Source organism: Solenopsis invicta, chromosome 3 (assembly GCF_016802725.1).
Source record: "Solenopsis invicta isolate M01_SB chromosome 3, UNIL_Sinv_3.0, whole genome shotgun sequence".
Taxonomy (NCBI): Eukaryota; Metazoa; Arthropoda; class Insecta; order Hymenoptera; family Formicidae; genus Solenopsis; species Solenopsis invicta.
In genome coordinates, this window is record NC_052666.1 from 7988528 (window position 1) to 8006343 (window position 17816).

Below are 17816 nucleotides of genomic sequence, written 5' to 3' on the forward strand. Positions count from 1 at the left end.
TGCCGCGTCATCCGACCGTCGCCTATTCGATGTGATGCACGTATTGCATCCGCATGTGTGTGCGCGATGCGCATTTCTCGTCGTTACATCCTCCCCCCGTTGAGAGGAATCGATCAACCCCTTTGAGGAAGATCGCTTACGCATAATGGATCGATCCACGCTATATTATATAGCTAAACGCATGCCCTTTTTGTAACGGGGTTTGTATTTATATGTGATATGTATTATCGGGCAGTATGTCGTATCTCTATCGCTAAATTGCTTATATTATTATTATTATGTTATTATCATACTATTGTATAGCCATTATTGGCTTGACGCACGAATTATGTGAGGACGCTTGCTACTGCTCGATCGGCAGGGGGCACAAATGATTGGCCGCTCTTTTTATTTGCCCGGCCGGAGTTTTCACAGTCGCTGTCCGCACCACTCCGTCTTCGCCAGGGTGGGCCATTATTACCTTGCCCATCGCCCATCGAGTACATGGCGCACCCTTGTCTTTGATGAGAACGATGGTTCCGACGTCAAGCCTTGGTCCCTCTTTGATCCATTTGTTGCGCGTCTGGAGCTCGTTCAAATATTCAAGACTCCAGCGCGCTCAGAAGTCTTGCCGCACCTTCTTAATGTGCTGCCATGTTGACAATCGGTTGGCTGGAACAGACGACAGGTCGCCCTCCGGGAGGGCCGTCAGAGGTTTACCGATCAAATAATGAGCCGGCGACAGTACCAGTAAGTCGTTCGGATCGGAAGAAAGGGAAGTGATCGGTCGGGAATTCAGAACGCCTTCTATTTCGACGACAAGAGTATTTAATTCTTCGAAATTAAATAAAGAATCTCCTACTACGCGCTTAAAGTGATGCTTAAATAGTTTTACGCTGGATTCCCACAGACCCCCGAAATGCGGCGCCGCCGGCGGAATGAAATGCCATGTTACGCGATGATCGCTTGCGAATCTGCTCACGCGCTCTCTATGCTCATCAGAATTAATTAAGACGTATAACTCTTTTAGTTGATTATTCGCCCCTATAAAATTAGTCCCGTTATCGGAATAGACGTGCTGCGGTAGTCCTCGTCTCGCTGCGAACCGTCGCAGCGCTGCAAGAAATCCGTCCGTTGATAAGTCGCTCACGATCTCGAGGTGCATCGCCTTCACGGACATGCATATGAAAACGCATACGTACACCTTGACTCGTGCTCGATTACGGTATTTCTTTTCCTTGATATAGAATGGCCCGCAAAAATCTATTCCGGTATTCGCAAAAGGTATTGCCTCGCGCACACGAGCCGCCGGCAGATTCCCCATTCTATATTCGATTGCCTTAGCCTCGAATCGAAAGCATCGAACACACGCACGCACGATTTTTCGTACTTGATTGCGCCCGTCGACTAACCAGTATTTTTGACGCAAAGTGTACAGCGTCGTTTGAATGCCCGCGTGATGATGCACCTCGTGAGTCTCGCGAATGATACGATCGGTTAACTTGTGTCGGCTAGGAATCAAAGTCGGATGCTTACGTGAGAATGACAAATCTGCCCTTTGGAGACGTCCTCCTACGCGAATCAAGCCGCGGTCGTCCAAAAATGGATTTAAATTCGCGATTCTGCCCTTGCTCACGGAACATCCGCTCTTGAGTTCCTTAATCTCGGAACAAAATCGATCGGCCTGCATGATTCGCAATATTCGCGTTTCCGCCTCGTCTATTTCACTCGAACACAACGAACCGGTGTGTTTATTGTTAGGTAGAAATCTCAAACAATATGCAATAACCCTGAGTAGTTTCGAATGCGAAGAGTATCTTTCGAACATTTCAGAGTCGCAATGCGCGGTCAACAAACAAACATTTCTTTTTAACTCGAGTGTCTTGTTCATATGTATAAGTTCGTTAGGCCAATCGTTTTCGCCCTCTCGTAACCACGCCGGTCCGGAAAACCACGTCCGACTTTTTGAAAATGCATGAGGTAGCTGACCTCGTGATATCGCGTCGGCGGGATTGTCCTCTGATCTGACATGCCGCCATTTCTTCGGATCCGTAAGCCTTTGTATCTCCGCGACGCGATTCGCCACGAATGAATTGAGCAGATGAGGCGCCGTGCTCAGCCAGTGCAAAACGACGGTCGAATCGCACCAGAAAAATGCTTTGGAAGGGGTTAAGGGCAATGCGCTGCTTACTTCACTATACAATCGGGCCAATAGTAACGCGCCGCAAAGTTCGAGACGAGGTATGGTGATAACCTTTAACGGCGCGACGCGTGATTTGGCGCACAATAATTTAATGACCACATTGCCGTCCTTTCCCGCCGAGCGTATATACAGACACGCGCCGTATGCAACGCCGCTAGCATCACAAAATCCATGGATTTGAATGCCTTGATAATCGTCGATCAAGAATCTTCGATCGATTGATATTTGATCTATTGTCTCGAGTTGTCCAACAAAATCCAGCCATTCGGTGTATACGCTTTGCGGTACGGACTCGTCCCAATCCAATTTGCATTTCCATACGTCTTGCATCAATTTTTTGGCATATAATACGACGGGACCCAACAAGCCCAAAGGGTCGAATATCCTTGCTATTTCCGATAATATGCTCCGTTTTGTTAATTTTTTTGCAATTTTGATTGGCCGTATGGAATAGCATATTTCATCGTTCCGCGCGCACCACACTACGCCAAGTGTTCTTAAGGAGCGATCCCCGCCGAATGTGAATTTCGTGTGAAGCGCGCCGACCGCGAGATCGTTTACGCAACGCTCATCGTTGGATGCCCATTGCCTGATCGCGAAACCGCCCCTTGCGAGCAGTGCAATTATTTCCTCTCTAATGGCTCGGACTTCTTCAACGCTATCGGCTCCGGTTAAAAGATCATCTACGTACAGATGAGACTTAAGAATTTCGGCTGCCTTAGGATATATCTCGTGTTCATCGTCCGCTAATTTATGCAAAGTTCGGATCGCGAGAAAGGACGAAGACGAGACGCCGAACGTAAGAGTATTAAATTGCAACGTCTCTATCTTGTCATTTCGTCGCCATAGCAGTCGTTGGTAACGCCGATCATCCTCGTGCAATCTTATTTGCAAGTACATTTTCTCAATATCCGCGGTGATGACATATTTATATGCACGGAATCTGATTAAATGTGTAAATAATTTGTCCTGTATTAACGGACCTACCATCACTACGTCGTTCAAAGACACGCCGGTACTCGATTTAGCGGACGCGTCGAATACGATTCGCACCTTGGTGGTACTGCTCGTATCCTTGATCATCGCGTGGTGAGGTAAATAATATCCATCATCGGAGGGATCCTTAACCAGGGAAATGTAATTCAATTTTATATATTCGTCTATTGCACGAGTGTATTCGACTCTCAATGACTCATTCGCGCTGAGTTTTCGTTCTAACGCCGAGAAGCGCTTGAGTGCGATCGCGCGCGAATCGCCAAGGCGCCTATTTGTTTCGCGAAACGGCAAGCGAACCGTATAACGACCGCTATCATCCCGGGAAACGTTTTTTATAAAATGCGCCTCGCATCCAACTTCCGTTCTCGTGCTTGATCTATCCGTCGCGACTTCCTCGATTGCCCAGAATTTATCTAACTGATTTTCCAATTTTGTCATACCGCACATTTCTAATCTTGACTGTATACGCGCGGTTGTTTCTCCAGCAAGTACCCAACCTAGTCGTGTTTTCTGCAGATACAAGTCACGTCCTGCTCGCGACAGATTAATCTGCCCTATGGAGAATAGCGATAATGTGGCTCCGGCACCAATTAATAACTCGACCGGACGCGGTATATGAAAATCGGAGCCTGCCAATCTGATATTTGCGGGTATGTCGACTGAATTTCGAGGGAAAACCTCGGACGATATTAAATCCGCGATGGCCGGAATAGTTAGACACGTGAGCTCCTTGTAAAAACTATCATGCGTCGATTGTATCGCGACGCGTACTACACCCTTCGAAACGGTATTCATCGCGTTAATCGCGCCAATCGGCGACGAATGTACCTTTACGGGTAGGTTCAAACGTCGCACAACGCGCTCTGTTATGAAGTTAGCCGTCGCGCACGTATCCAGTAAGGCACGGCACTTAATAGGCTCACGTTCGCCACCGTGGATGTACACCATCGCGCTCGTCATTAATTGCGGCGCCATCGCGTGCGATATCGACGCGAGGCTTATCACACTTTTTGTAATCGGATCGGCTAGTCATGCGGATTGGTCGGTATCGGGCTTAGATTCGGATTTGCTCGCGTATCCTTCGAGATGAAGAAGCGTGTTGTGACGCTTCTGACAGATCGAGCAGCCTGAGAACTTGCAAGGGCGATCCCGATGAGAGCGCATGCAATTATAACAAAGCCTTGCATTTTTTATGGTCTCAATGCGCTTAGGTGTCGGTAATTGCTTAAATTTATCGCACAAGAATAGCGGATGCCGCCTTGCCTTGCACACAATGCAGTTTTTTTCTTTACGTCTGATATTTGACACAAAGGCCTTGTTTTCCGGCTGAAATCGTTTCCTTTTTGCGGGAGGTTCGCCCTTGCACTTCTCCGTTTCCTTTGCCCTTTCACGCATCGACACGCATACCGCTGTTTTGTATAAGAAATCGTACATCTGTTCGAGCCCTGGGCATTCGCCCATTTCGAGAGTCGCTTCCCACCTTTCTAACGTCGTTTTCGGTAATTTACTTCTCAAGACGTGGACGACTACCTCGGGCGTGATGGAAATTTCTAGCGCGCTTAATGCTGCGACGTGTTGCTGTGCATCGTCAGCGAGCTTCGACAATCCGCTCGTAGTTTCTTTGTCTAACGTAGGCAAGTTCAAGATCGAGGAAATATGACGATCTACCAAAATGCGTTTCACCTCGTAGGAACGCTCAAGCAAATCCCACGCCTTGGAATAATTAATCTTATCCACCGCGAAGATATTTATTTTATTCGCAGCGTCACCGGTCAACGCCGATTTTAGGTAATGCAATTTATCGACGTCTGACAAATCCGCTTGCGAACCGATCATATTTTGAAACGCGTTTTTAAAGGATAGCCAGCCTTCGAATCGGCCGTCAAACGTCGGCAGAGACGCTTCAGGTAATTTGATGCGCCTTTTCTTTATCATGCTTACATCGTCGTTCGACCGCGCCTCGTCGTGCGACTCGCTGGAACCCGCGCTCGAGGTGCCCGCAGCACTTAAAATGTCCTCGATTTTACTCGCGAGAGCATAGAAGCGTTCTTGAAGATTCTCAAATTCTTCCACATGCGCGTCACTTGAATCTAACATCGCGAGTTCCTCATTATATCCCTCGTACGCGTGGTGCAATTCGGTTAAACGCGCGCTTCGCAATCTCAACGCGGTGCCGCTAATCTTGCCCTTGTCGACAAGATTACTCAAATTGGTGATTTGGGATTTCAAGTACGTTCTTTTATGGACGAGGAGTTTAACTCGGTCTGTCATCGTTATTGTGGGAATAGGCTTGAAATCGAACGACTTACTTTGACTCAGCTACGCTCGGCGTGTGATCGTGACCTGTCGTGTCGCTGATCCATTTCTTGTCGAAACATGTCAGGCTATCGCCACCGGCCGTTCCTTGGGTGTAGTTCCGACGATCCTTTCTCGCCGAATCGTGCCAGGCTGCCGTTATCGGCTCTTCCTCGTGCGGAGTCCCGACCTCACAGGAGGCACCACATAATGTTCAGTGGGAAAAACTTAATTTTCGTCACTGTGTTTTCGTTTATTTATTTGTTTTGAGAGTCACCACTTACAGTGCGTTTCTTCTATTATATTATCGCGTTACACTATCACGTTAACGACAGTTGCGCAGTCCGAGTATTCTCGCTGAGCGAGAGGGCTATGACGCCATGCGACGATCGCCCTTTGTTATCGGCTCGGGAGCGTATTTCGCCCCGAGTTCGTATTAGAGGTACGACTCTTCGCTTGGTTATCTCGAATAGGCGAGCTCGCGGAAGCACGGCAGGGAGAGCGTACACTTGGTTGCTACCGCGACGAAGTCGGACTAAAAAAGGTAACGGAGAGCCTTCCAGACCCTTATTTATTAATTCAGGAATCACCACGTTCTCACCCCACTTGGTTCCGATTTCCGAAATCCTCGCCCGATTGGGCGATTCGGATGTTCGGTTTCCAAGCGCAGCGAATAAAGACGATCGGCCGACGAACGATTGCCGACGGTCCCAAGACTAGTGACGCCGATATTGTCACAGGACAATTATTTACAATCGCCCTGCAATTGTAATATCGGCGCCGCATCGTCTAGACGATGTTTATGGCTGGGTGATAACCGCGTGCGACCCGGAAAGATTCGAACCCGTCCAAGCTTCGCTTCTTTGTTTATTTATGTCCCTTTTTTGCTGCTTTGTTATGCCGCGTCATCCGACCGTCGCCTATTCGATGTGATGCACGTATTGCATCCGCATGTGTGTGCGCGATGCGCATTTCTCGTCGTTACAAGGACGATGATGAAAGACATAATTAGCGGTGGTGGCGGTGGTGGCGGTGGTGGTGGTGGAGTGGTGGTGGAATGGTGGTGGTGGCGGTGAGGTGGTGGTGGTGGCAGCGGGGTGGTGGTGGCGGCGGGGTGGTGGTGGCGGCGGGGTGGGGTGGCGGCGGCGGCAGAAAGGTGACGGCGGACCGCTGCACTATCGATGGGGGTGGATGCAGGTGAAGAAGGTGAGTCTCAAAAAATATTGTTATATATAGGTATATCCTTTGTCTCGCGCGACGGCGGCGGCGGCGGCGACAAAAGGATAGTTCCACGAATAATCACCGCGAATTTCAAGGGTGACGTCAGGCCCGCGAATTATATATTATGTCGGTTCTAACTCGGAAGCAATGAGGGTCCCCACCCCCTATCTACTTACATAAACAAATAACGGTTATTACTATCTACATAAATAGATAACGGTTATTACTGTTTATGTAAACAGATAAGGGTAAGTCCCGCCGCACCTACATTTTCCCCCGCGCACCTCACCGCCCCCTCGTTGCCCCGTAGTTAGAACCGGCATAGTCATACTACTATCACATCTCGATATATATATATATATATATATATATATATATACATATAATTATATCTTGTCACGTATTTTTCTTACGCCGGAAAGCAACGGCGAAATACGCAATCAAACAAGAGAGCCGATATGATACATAAAACTCGCACGAGAGCGACGAAAGTACCGATAGCTACGTTCACACCAATCGAAATTGGGCACCAGACGCGATTATGCCGGTCGCGTCGCTGGATTCGATCGCTAACACTAAACGCCTATTCATACCACGTTATAGCTCGTCATAAAAAAACGCGAAATTGTCGCTTGCACGCGGCCAGCTAGCTCCTCTAACCGGCAGAGGGGTGGGGTAGCGGAGACAGGGACGAAGCGGCTCTCTTACGGGAGAAGACGGGTAGACGAGAAATTAAGCGAAGTCAGGCCGATGTAACAAGTAGAAGATAATGTATTGCAATGAGAGACAGAGATAACATACAGCCAAAAAAAAGATTTAGGTGAGTGCAAACAACAAAAAAGCAACCGCAATAGCTAAGGCGTTGGCGGAAAAATAAAGGAAACGGTAGAATTAACTTAACTTCTACCAATTGAAAGCGAAGACTACGTGGCTTGTCACGCGCGGGACAGCCAATCGCGCGCACTCTGAGCGACGCGGCAAGAATCCGATAGCCACGTTTTTGGTCACACAAGTCCCTTAACTCAACAAGAGGCACAATACAAGATACGCACTGACGACAACACCGTCGTCGCAACCGAAATACAACATTACCTGAAACGCGCTATACGACAAGGCGGCGATATCGCGGGGGGCCGTGCAATCACGGCCGTGGCACAACTCGCGCACGTGCACGAGGGCTTTGCAGTTTCCCGGGAAGCCGGTCGTCCGCGAGTTTCTACGGCGGGACAGCGAATACCCACCCAGGGAGAAATAATAGGTCAAATCGACGTCAAATTGACGTCGATGGCGTCTAAAACGTTTCCAAGTCGAGACATCGATGTCAATTTGACGTCGATGTCTTCCAACAATTTGACGTCGATCGCATCGACGTCAATCAAACATCAACAACATTTACAATCTTTGATAAGTTTAGTTAAATAATACCGATAAAAAATTTTAATAAAAAAATTTAAGTTTAAAAATATTTTAAAATTGAATAAAAAAATTAATTAATTAAAAATTGTATTAAAAGAGATTAAATTAATTTAAGTTAAAAGTTAATTTTTAAAAGTATTATTTGTATTGTTTTAAATAAAAATGTAATTTTTTAAAATTAGATTTTTAAAATTATTTTAAATAAACAAACAATAAGAAAACATATATGATCATATTTTATTTATAATTATATATATCTTTTACATAAAAATTTTTTACTGGTAATTGAAATTTAAAATTTAATTATGTATAAAACACAAAATTAAATTATTATTATTATATTTAATTGTATGTATAGAAAAATTATTTACATGGTAACATGCTTTAAATTATTTAACTTTCCGTTATTGAGTGCATAGAAAAAAGGGGTGCTGCAGAAACTATAATAAAATGATAATAGAATCGATGTCAAATTGACATCAATTTGATGTCAAAATCATTTCGATATTAATTCAATAGGTTATTTCTCGTTGAGTTATATAGTAATACCGATAAAAAATTGTAAGTTTAATATAATTTAAAAATTGAATGAAAAATAAAGTAATTAAAAATTGCATTAAAAAATTAAATTAAGTTAAATTAAAAGTTAATGTTTAAAAGTATTGTTTGCATTGTTTTAAATAAGAATGTAATGTAATCTATTTGACACTATACGTCAACATCTACATTATCTATATAAATTTTTCGAAATCTGTAAATATATATTATATATTACATTTTATTTTTCTAATTATTATTAGATTTTATTTTTCTAATTTTATAAATTGTTTAAGTGTAATGCATAATATAAAAATTTTTTTAAATTTTAAATCAGTTGCATTAAGAATTTTAAATACTCGCAGCAACTACATTTAGGAATACTGACATTAGTATATAGCGAGAAATGATACGCTGAGACGATGAGAATTCTTGCGTGCTATTTTTAAATGAAAAGATATTTTGATAAAATAACATTGTAAATCATTTTAACTAATTTGTACAATAAATTGTTCGAAAACTATTTTTTTTCTTGACAGTTGTTTATTAACTGCCAAAAAAAGCATAGCCTTCGGACAATTTTACAAATTTGTTAATGTGATTTATAGTGTTGTTATCAAAATATCTTTTTATTTAAAAATGGCACACAAGAATTGTCAGCATCTCACATCACATTAAAATTCGATTTAATCATAATTTATGAAATCCTGTAATTTTGAATTGAAATAATAGATTTAATAAGTGAGTGCTGACGCCACCGCTAGGCGGCCACGTCGCGGTGGATCTTCTCGTAAATCGAATGCGGCCACAGACTTTATATCTAGGCGCCACCGCGGCCGACTCCCCAGCTCATACTTCAGTGAAACTTTTAGAAGCTGCTTATTGTAACTTTGAGACGAATACTCGCTTTCGTTCTTTTTATGCGTGACGTGTGTGTGGAATACTGTTCAAGATAAAATTTTATATTTTTACATGTAAATAACAATTTGTATTGTTATTTAATCTTGTAAATGAATTAAAGGTTTAATTTAAATTTAATTTTTCTTTAATCCTTTTTTAACAAAAAGGATACAAGAAATACTTTTTTTGTAAATTAAATATTTATTACATTTACATTAATGTATTTTCTTTTAATTATTCTATCTGGGTTTCGATCTTATTTTTAATTGATTTTAATACCATATTTTCGGTTCAGAAATCCCGATCAATTTGAATTACTTTTTTTTAAATTGGTTTTAATCGCACATTTTCTACATACCCTTATAAAAATGTATCACTAGTGAGTTAGTGATTAATCACTTATTTTGAGTACTTAAATTACTGATGTACAGTAAATTCTTGTGATTCAATTACTGAGCTTGTAGTGATTACAAGTACTTCAATATTGAAGATTTCAGTGATTAAATACTGCTAATATTTAACATTAGTATTGAAATATTGACGTATAATATTGCATCAGTGATAAAATATTTATACGAAGTACTGATAAGAATTTAATTACTAAGGTAAAGTATTAAGGTAAAGCATTAGTATTTCAATATCCAATAGTATTTCAATATTCAAAATTGAATGCTTCAATTATTATTGAAACTTCCTATGTATATTTTCCAAAATATTATTGCCTTTAATTTGAGGCTCAAAGCATAAGTATTGCTTTCAAAAATATTTAAAAAATTAGAGAATTTTCTAGCAATGTGTTGTACCGGCGGGTGCAACAAGATAAACTTTTTGGGATTCGGTCCGTCTGAAGGGTTGGGACCCACGAGGAGGATACTTGGAGGAAGACGCGCGGGGTGGCAAATAACACTTTTCACCTTTTTTACTGACACTTTTATTCCCCAAACTTTATTATAAACGTTTTTCCTCTTAATACAATCAAATCGCGGTGCACGGATCACGCGTTGTCGCGCACTCGGCCGCTGGATGGTGTGCGGGGTGTCGGGTGTCCGACTTATCGCGGAGCGCGCGCGTGCCGTTCGTGCTTTTCGTAAGAATCTCCCGCTGCCCATAATTAGGCAGCCTAACTTATAGTTTCTGTATTATTGATATGGTGGGGCATTAGGCCCTCGCGGTGACCATATATGGTCATGCTCGCGTCAATCGTCGATGCTTACGCTGCTCGCGCGATTGACCAATTCTGCAATCTTGCATTTCCGCTGCAACGGGCGCTCGTGGCGTGATTGTTGCTAAGCGGATATGCAAGACAATTAAGGTAGCTAATGAGGCTACAACACCCCTCCCCCGTTGTGAAAGAAAAACGGAGGAACGGAGTTTTTCTGTAGTGAGAAGAAAAATTTGACTTAGAAACGTGTACTATGTCTATGTTTTCTACGAATTGGTCTTGGTAGCCGGAATTCATCGTCGGCGTCTTCTACTGTTACACGTTTTTTGGGTTGACTCCGCTTTTTTTTCTGCATAATATATATTATTATTCCTATGGCGATTATTACGGTTAACAGTATAGCTGATCCGCTAGTTGCCATAGGGTAAATAAAGGTTTCTGATTGAAAATACGAGCTATTGTCTAACTCACTGTTTATTTTTTTCAATTTCGTTTTTAAGTTCCTTAATTTTGAAGGGTCTTGGATAATCTTTTCTATTTCCGTTTGTTGAGGCATGTTTGTTTTTATCTTTTCTTCTAGTACTGAGATATTATATTCAGGTAAAAATGATTCTAATTTTGTCTCGTTTACCATACTTTGCGTTTTTAACGTTATTTCGTGAGTTATTAATTCACAATTATTTTGTAATAAAATTTTTCCTGTATTTTCAATCGTATTCTTTACTTGCCCGTGGTCTTTACATTTAATAATTATCGATTGTTTTATCGGTGATGAATACAACCACGAGTGTGTATCATGTAACGGTATCCAAAAGGTATTATTAGATTCGACATATTTAATATTACAGTTTTTATATTGCGGCTTACTTTCTACATAGATATCTGTTTCGCAAATCGGGTTAATGTTTGCGTGACGTATTGAAAAATTTTGCTCGCATATATATTTTCTGTTGGTTTCTTTACATGATCGCCAGCTGTCTTTTGATAATATTATATACGAACGCACTTCTGTATTTATGGCGATTAGGGGATTTTTTATTTCAATTATAGCAAACAAGTTTCCATGGGTTGGCACAGGTAACGGGGTTACATTTAGTATTTCGTATTGCGTGTGCGATATTAGAGGGAATCTTAATACTGTAAATATATTCTCGTCGTTACAATACGCATTGACTGTCGTGATCTTTTCAATTTCGGACCATTTAGTTTCTCTGATTCTAAATGGGAAATATAATCCTTCTGGTAATTGAGTGCTCGCATCTCTTAGATTTTGTATTATATTCGCAATTGGTACTAGTCTTGGAAGTATTATTCCCTGCTTTACTAGAACTAGGTAATCTAATATATCTTTTGTATCGCGTGTTAAGTCTGCTAATATTGTATTTATTATAATAAAACGTTAAGCTATTTTGGCGCTCGTTGGCTGATAATTGTTCATTTAATTTTTTCGTGATGTTTGCGAGAAGGTATTCGTTTTTCTCTATTGTTTTTTCGGTATTGTCGATATGTCCTATCGTTTCCTCTAATATTTTAATTTGGTTTTTAAAGGCGTGTTGTGTCGTCTGTTGTTCGTTATGTATTTGTGTTAACTGTTCTATAATTAATTTTTCGTCGTTAGCGTCCATTGTTACTATGAATTCCTGCTCGAAGTCGGGATATTTCAAGACGGGTGCGGTAGTTAATTTAACTTTTAGTGTATCAAACGCGTTTTGTTGTTCTGTTGTCCATGCAAATTTTTCTTCCTTTTTTGTTAAGTTTGTTAAAGGTCGTGCAATTTTTGAGAAGTTATCAATAAATTTGCGGTAATATCCGGCTAGTCCTATAAATGATTGTACATCCTTGACGCTTTTTGGTACTGGGAATTTATTTACTGCGTCTAATTTCGTTGGTTCGGGCAAAATTCCGTTCTCTGTTATAATATGCCCTAAATAAATTACTTCTTTGCGTAAAAATTCGCATTTTTCTGGCTGTAGCTTTAATTTATTTTTTCGTAATCTATCGAATATTTCCTTTAATCTTTTATTGTGCTCTTCCAGGCTGGATGCGTAAATTACAATGTCGTCCAAATATACTAGGCATTGCAGTCCTTGCAGGCCTGCTAGTATTGTATTCATTAATCGCTGGAATGTTGCTGGTGCATTTTTAAGTCCAAATGGCATACGGTTAAACTCGTAGTGTCCATAGGGTGTAGAGAATGCAGTTTTATGCTTATCTTTCTCGGCCATTGCTATCTGATGGTAACCCGATGCAAGGTCCAGCGTAGTAAAATATTTCGCGCTTCCTAATTGATCTAGTATATCCGTTATATTTGGTATAGGGAATGAGTCTCCTATTGTACGGTCATTTAATTTTCTAAAATCCACAACAATGCGAAGTTTCGATTTGCCTGAAGCGTCTGCTTTTTTAGGCACTACTAATAAAGGCGCGTTCCATTGACTGCTGCTAGGTCGTATAATTTTTTGTTCTAGCATTTCACTGATTTGTTTGTTTACTTCTTGTTTATGCTTCTCGGGGAGTCGGTACGGGCGTACGTTTATGCTTGCGGTATCGGCTTGTGTCGTTATCTCGTGCGATACTCCGCTCGTGCATGACAGTGGCTCTCCGTCGAGATGAAATACGTCGCTATATCCTTCGCATAACGAAATCAATGTTCTCTTCTCTTCATCATTGAGATGAGAGACCTTTAAGAGGCTGCGGATTTTTTCCTGACGACAGATTTTTGTCTCTTCTTGTTTTGCTACTATATTTATAGGCTTCTCAATAGGCGTTATTAGTTCTTCAATTTTAATGTGCGGAACTTCCATTTTTATTTCGTTCTCAGTCGTGTTTAGTATGCTTACGGGGCATTCAAATTCGCGGGGCTCTACTAAGCAGCTCCCGATAAAGACACCGGGTGACGGCTCTTCTGGTTGCGTCACACCTATCACGTTTCGATCGACCGTGACCTGCACAATCGTTTCACTTCTCGGCTTTAATGTGATTTTTCTATGTGGATGCAATTTAAAATAATTATCCTCGATTTTAATCAGTTTATAACGGTAATCGCACGTGCCTACGTACTTCTGAATAAAATCTGCTCCTAGAATTCCGTCATATTCGAGCGATGAGTCGTCCCGCGTTACATAGAATGGGTGCGTTAGTTCGCGATCTTTTAATATAATAGTAGCGTAGACTTTTCCTATTGTTGACATGGCGTGTCCTGTAATTCCGGTCAATTTTATTTTTTCCTCGTGTACTAGGGCGGTTTCCTTAAAATTCTTCATTTTTATCATTGAGATAGCCGCTCCTGTATCATAGAGTAAATCAACTTTATTTCGCTTTACCTCGCGAATCGGTAGTGTAACTAGGTCCAATGCAGTGTCGACTGGTTTCTCTCGCTTCATGTGAGAAATTTTATATTCCGATATGGGACGTACTCGTCGTTTATCTTCTTCCTTTTCGTCATTGCTCTCGTGTTTTTCCGAATTATCTTTTCGTTTGTACCTTTCTACGGCTGAGTTTTTATCATAGTATTTGCGTCGTGCCGCTTGATTGACACTCGCTTCTCTTTGTCTCGCATTCTCTCCGCTGGGTCGACCGTGCAGCGACCAGCATTCGTCGCGCACATGTCCAGACTTTTTGCAGTGTTGACAGAATTTATTCACAACATTTATTCGAGAGGTTCCTTCCGCTCTCGGTAATACAAATTTACTTCGACATTCTCGTGCATAGTGCCCCATCTTCCCGCATTTTTGGCATTGGGGACTCGAGTTTTTTGTTTGTCGGCCGTCAGTTGCTCTCGACTTATTTTGATAATTATTTCGATAATTTGATCCCTTTACTTTTTCTTCTGCGCTGGCTCTGGCCATCGCTTCTTGCAGTGTATTGTATTTTTGTGAGCGTACTATTAATCTTATTTCTTCATTTAGCCCGTGTTGATAATTATGCAGCGCTTGTAATTTGATCATTTTTAAGATAGCTTTTTGGTGCTCGGGCTCGCGTGTCCCTTCTTCTATCATGGCTTCGTAAAGTTCCATGGCTAACGTGTCGACTCTTCGGCCGAAATCTTGTGCACTCTCTCCATGTTTTTGCTTCAATGAATTGAATTCGATTTGCAAGTGACTTGTGCTTCGCTTACTTAGGTATTCCTTCTCGAGGGCTTCTTTTAGTTGCTCGAAGTCTTGGATGTCGCGAGTTTGAAAATCAAGCATCGCTCTGCCTTTGAGCTTTGTACATAGTATCGCTTCTAATAAAGTGTATTCGTTGAGGGGATCAATATTTTTCATCGCATAACTGCTCGCGTTTAAGAATTCTCGGACTCGGTTTCGTGAAGTACCGTCGAATTCTGGTATCATGTCGCGCGCTTCCTTTAATCGAAGGTAATTTTGTGGCATATCAAATCGCGCGCGAACATCTCCTTGCGTACGGCCGTACGAAATATCAGCGCCGTGACTCACGCGCGCGCGGCTTGTTCGCCGTTCCGTCGGGTACGCAAGTTGCGCCTGAATGCGCTCTACTATTCGGTCCTGCCGATTTCGATAATACGTTAAGTCGCGTAGGAGTTCTGACAATGCGGAGGATTCCCCTAAGTCCGGTAAAATATCCCTGGAATTTCCACGCGATCGGGCCTCCGATGGTCCAGGTCGGTCGGTGAACACTTCCTGCCCGTAATTTAGGTTTACTTCATTTTCCTGATTTTCCTCTTGCGTTCTATTTCCACCGGTTGCCATTCTGTTGGCTTGCTCCCGATAAATTTCTTCAGGGTCGAAAATATCGCTCTCGTAAGAGGTTAGTGAAAATTCGCGTCTAAGGCTTAGGCTACTTGGCGTCCTGCTGACGTATGGTATAACTCGTCTATTAGTCGGTTGAGCGTCGTTTGCGTCGGTCTCCAGTAAGCTCGGGTCTAACTCGTCGAATGAAAATTCGCGTTCTGTCACTATGTTTACCGGGGGAGTATCTCCACTACGGCTTAACTCATGTAAAGTCAATACTCTATCTACCTGCGCTATTATTTCCTCTAACGCGTCGGTCGCGATTCGCACGGGAGTTCGCGGGCTTTGGTTAAGCGTGCGTCGCGCCGTTTCACTTAATAACCACGATTGATTCGGGGAGTGTATATCCGATTGATCGGACATTCGCTTTATGAATTAGTACAGTGTGATCTCGACTTACAGTATCGCTACGACTCGCATGTTGCTCTCGCTTGCCTTGCTCGAGGATCCCTTGGGGACTCGTTCCTGCTGGCGGCAACTGCTGTCGTTGTGCTGTTTCCCTGTGGGTTTGTTGGCTCGTCGGCTCGTCGGCTCGTCGGCTCGTCGGCTCGTCGGCTCGTCGGCTCGTCGGCTCGTAGGCTCGTTGGCTCGTAGGCTCGTTGGCTCGTAGGCTCGCTGGATCGTTGGCTCTGGTCCCTGCAGCTCCTCTGCGTTGGTGACCTCATGCGTGATTATCTGCTTGTCGGCACCTTGATCGCTGCGTCTCGCAATTTTATGGTATCTCCTCTGACGGTGAAGCTTGGTTGTCTTCGGACTCTACTCAGGGTATGTCGGCAGTATTAGCTTTGCTTCATCCCACTTCTGACACCAATTTTTGTTGTACCGGCGGGTGCAACAAGATAAAATTTTCGGGATTCGGTCCGTCTGAAGGGTTGGGACCCACGAGGAGGATACTTGGAGGAAGACGCGCGGGGTGGCAAATAACACTTTTCGCCTTTTTTACTGACACTTTTATTCCCCAAACTTTATTATAAACGTTTTTCCTCTTAATACAATCAAATCGCGGTGCACGGATCACGCGTTGTCGCGCACTCGGCCGCTGGATGGTGTGCGGGGTGTCGGGTGTCCGACTTATCGCGGAGCGCGCGCGTGCCGTTCGTGCTTTTCGTAAGAATCTCCCGCTGCCCATAATTAGGCAGCCTAACTTATAGTTTCTGTATTATTGATATGGTGGGGCATTAGGCCCTCGCGGTGACCATATATGGTCATGCTCGCGTCAATCGTCGATGCTTACGCTGCTCGCGCGATTGACCAATTCTGCAATCTTGCATTTCCGCTGCAACGGGCGCTCGTGGCGTGATTGTTGCTAAGCGGATATGCAAGACAATTAAGGTAGCTAATGAGGCTACAACAATTATTCTAGCAATGAAAACTATGACATATGCGATGAAATGGGTTTAAATATAAAGTATATAAACATTATTTTAACTGTGATTTAAGTAAAGAAGAGAAAATAATGTACATATTTAATGATATTAAGGATAGGTGCATAAGTCAATGTAGAATAATAACACGTGCACTTGTTATACAAAACTTCGTTATTGTCTCTTAATAATTTACATTATCAAAATAGAAAGTAAATATATAAAATATAATAGTAGGTAATATTAAAATATAAAGTAATTTTATTACATATAATGTTGCTTAATATTTCTAGCATTAATTCTTGATATTAACCTATATATTAATCTATACCAAAAAGAGAAATACTTATGACAATAATATATTCGCATACATATATATCTCTACTAATGATTAAAATGTCTTTTTAAGAAAATAAAAACATAAAAGATAAATCACGGAGTTAAAAAACTGGCTTTTCTATTACCAATCAATTCAGTCTGTTTCAAGTGAATTCACCAGAGAACAGAATTTTTGTCTATCATTTGGATGGGGTGTTATAACGCATTTTTTAAATAACATTCCTGGAACAATAGCTACACATGAATCTGTCTGCTCAACTATGCTAAAAATTAAGTTAGATGTAATACCAGTTTCTATATCTTTGCTTAAAGATTCACCGGTACAATGTAATTTTAGTCCTAAAAGAACACAAAGTTGCTTATTTGAAAGAGCAATGTTGACAATCATTATATGAGTGAGAGACAAGAATTCTTTATCTTGTAGTTGAACGATATTATTTGACCTTTTGATCATACGTTCATATCCTTTTACATGATACAAAATATTGTTATGTATAAAGCGTTTAAATGTCAGTATGTTTAAATTGAGTATCTTTTCTCCAACTAAAGCTTCAACCACAGTTTTTTCACGTAATGTAAGAGTGTTCATATCTGGAATACCTAGCAGCCGTGTAGAATCTCCATACTTTAAACAATGCCGCGAACTTTTTTGT

At 42.0% G+C, this 17816-nt stretch overlaps 1 protein-coding gene across 1 annotated transcript; it reads right to left on the minus strand.

Annotated features, from left to right (window-relative positions):
• Nucleotides 1-598: 598 nt before the first annotated feature.
• On the minus strand, nucleotides 599-4153 carry LOC113004455. The gene has a single exon (XM_039447511.1). The coding sequence runs from the start codon at nucleotides 4151-4153 to the stop codon at nucleotides 599-601; it is 3555 nt and encodes a 1184-aa protein (XP_039303445.1).
• Nucleotides 4154-17816: the final 13663 nt, after the last annotated feature.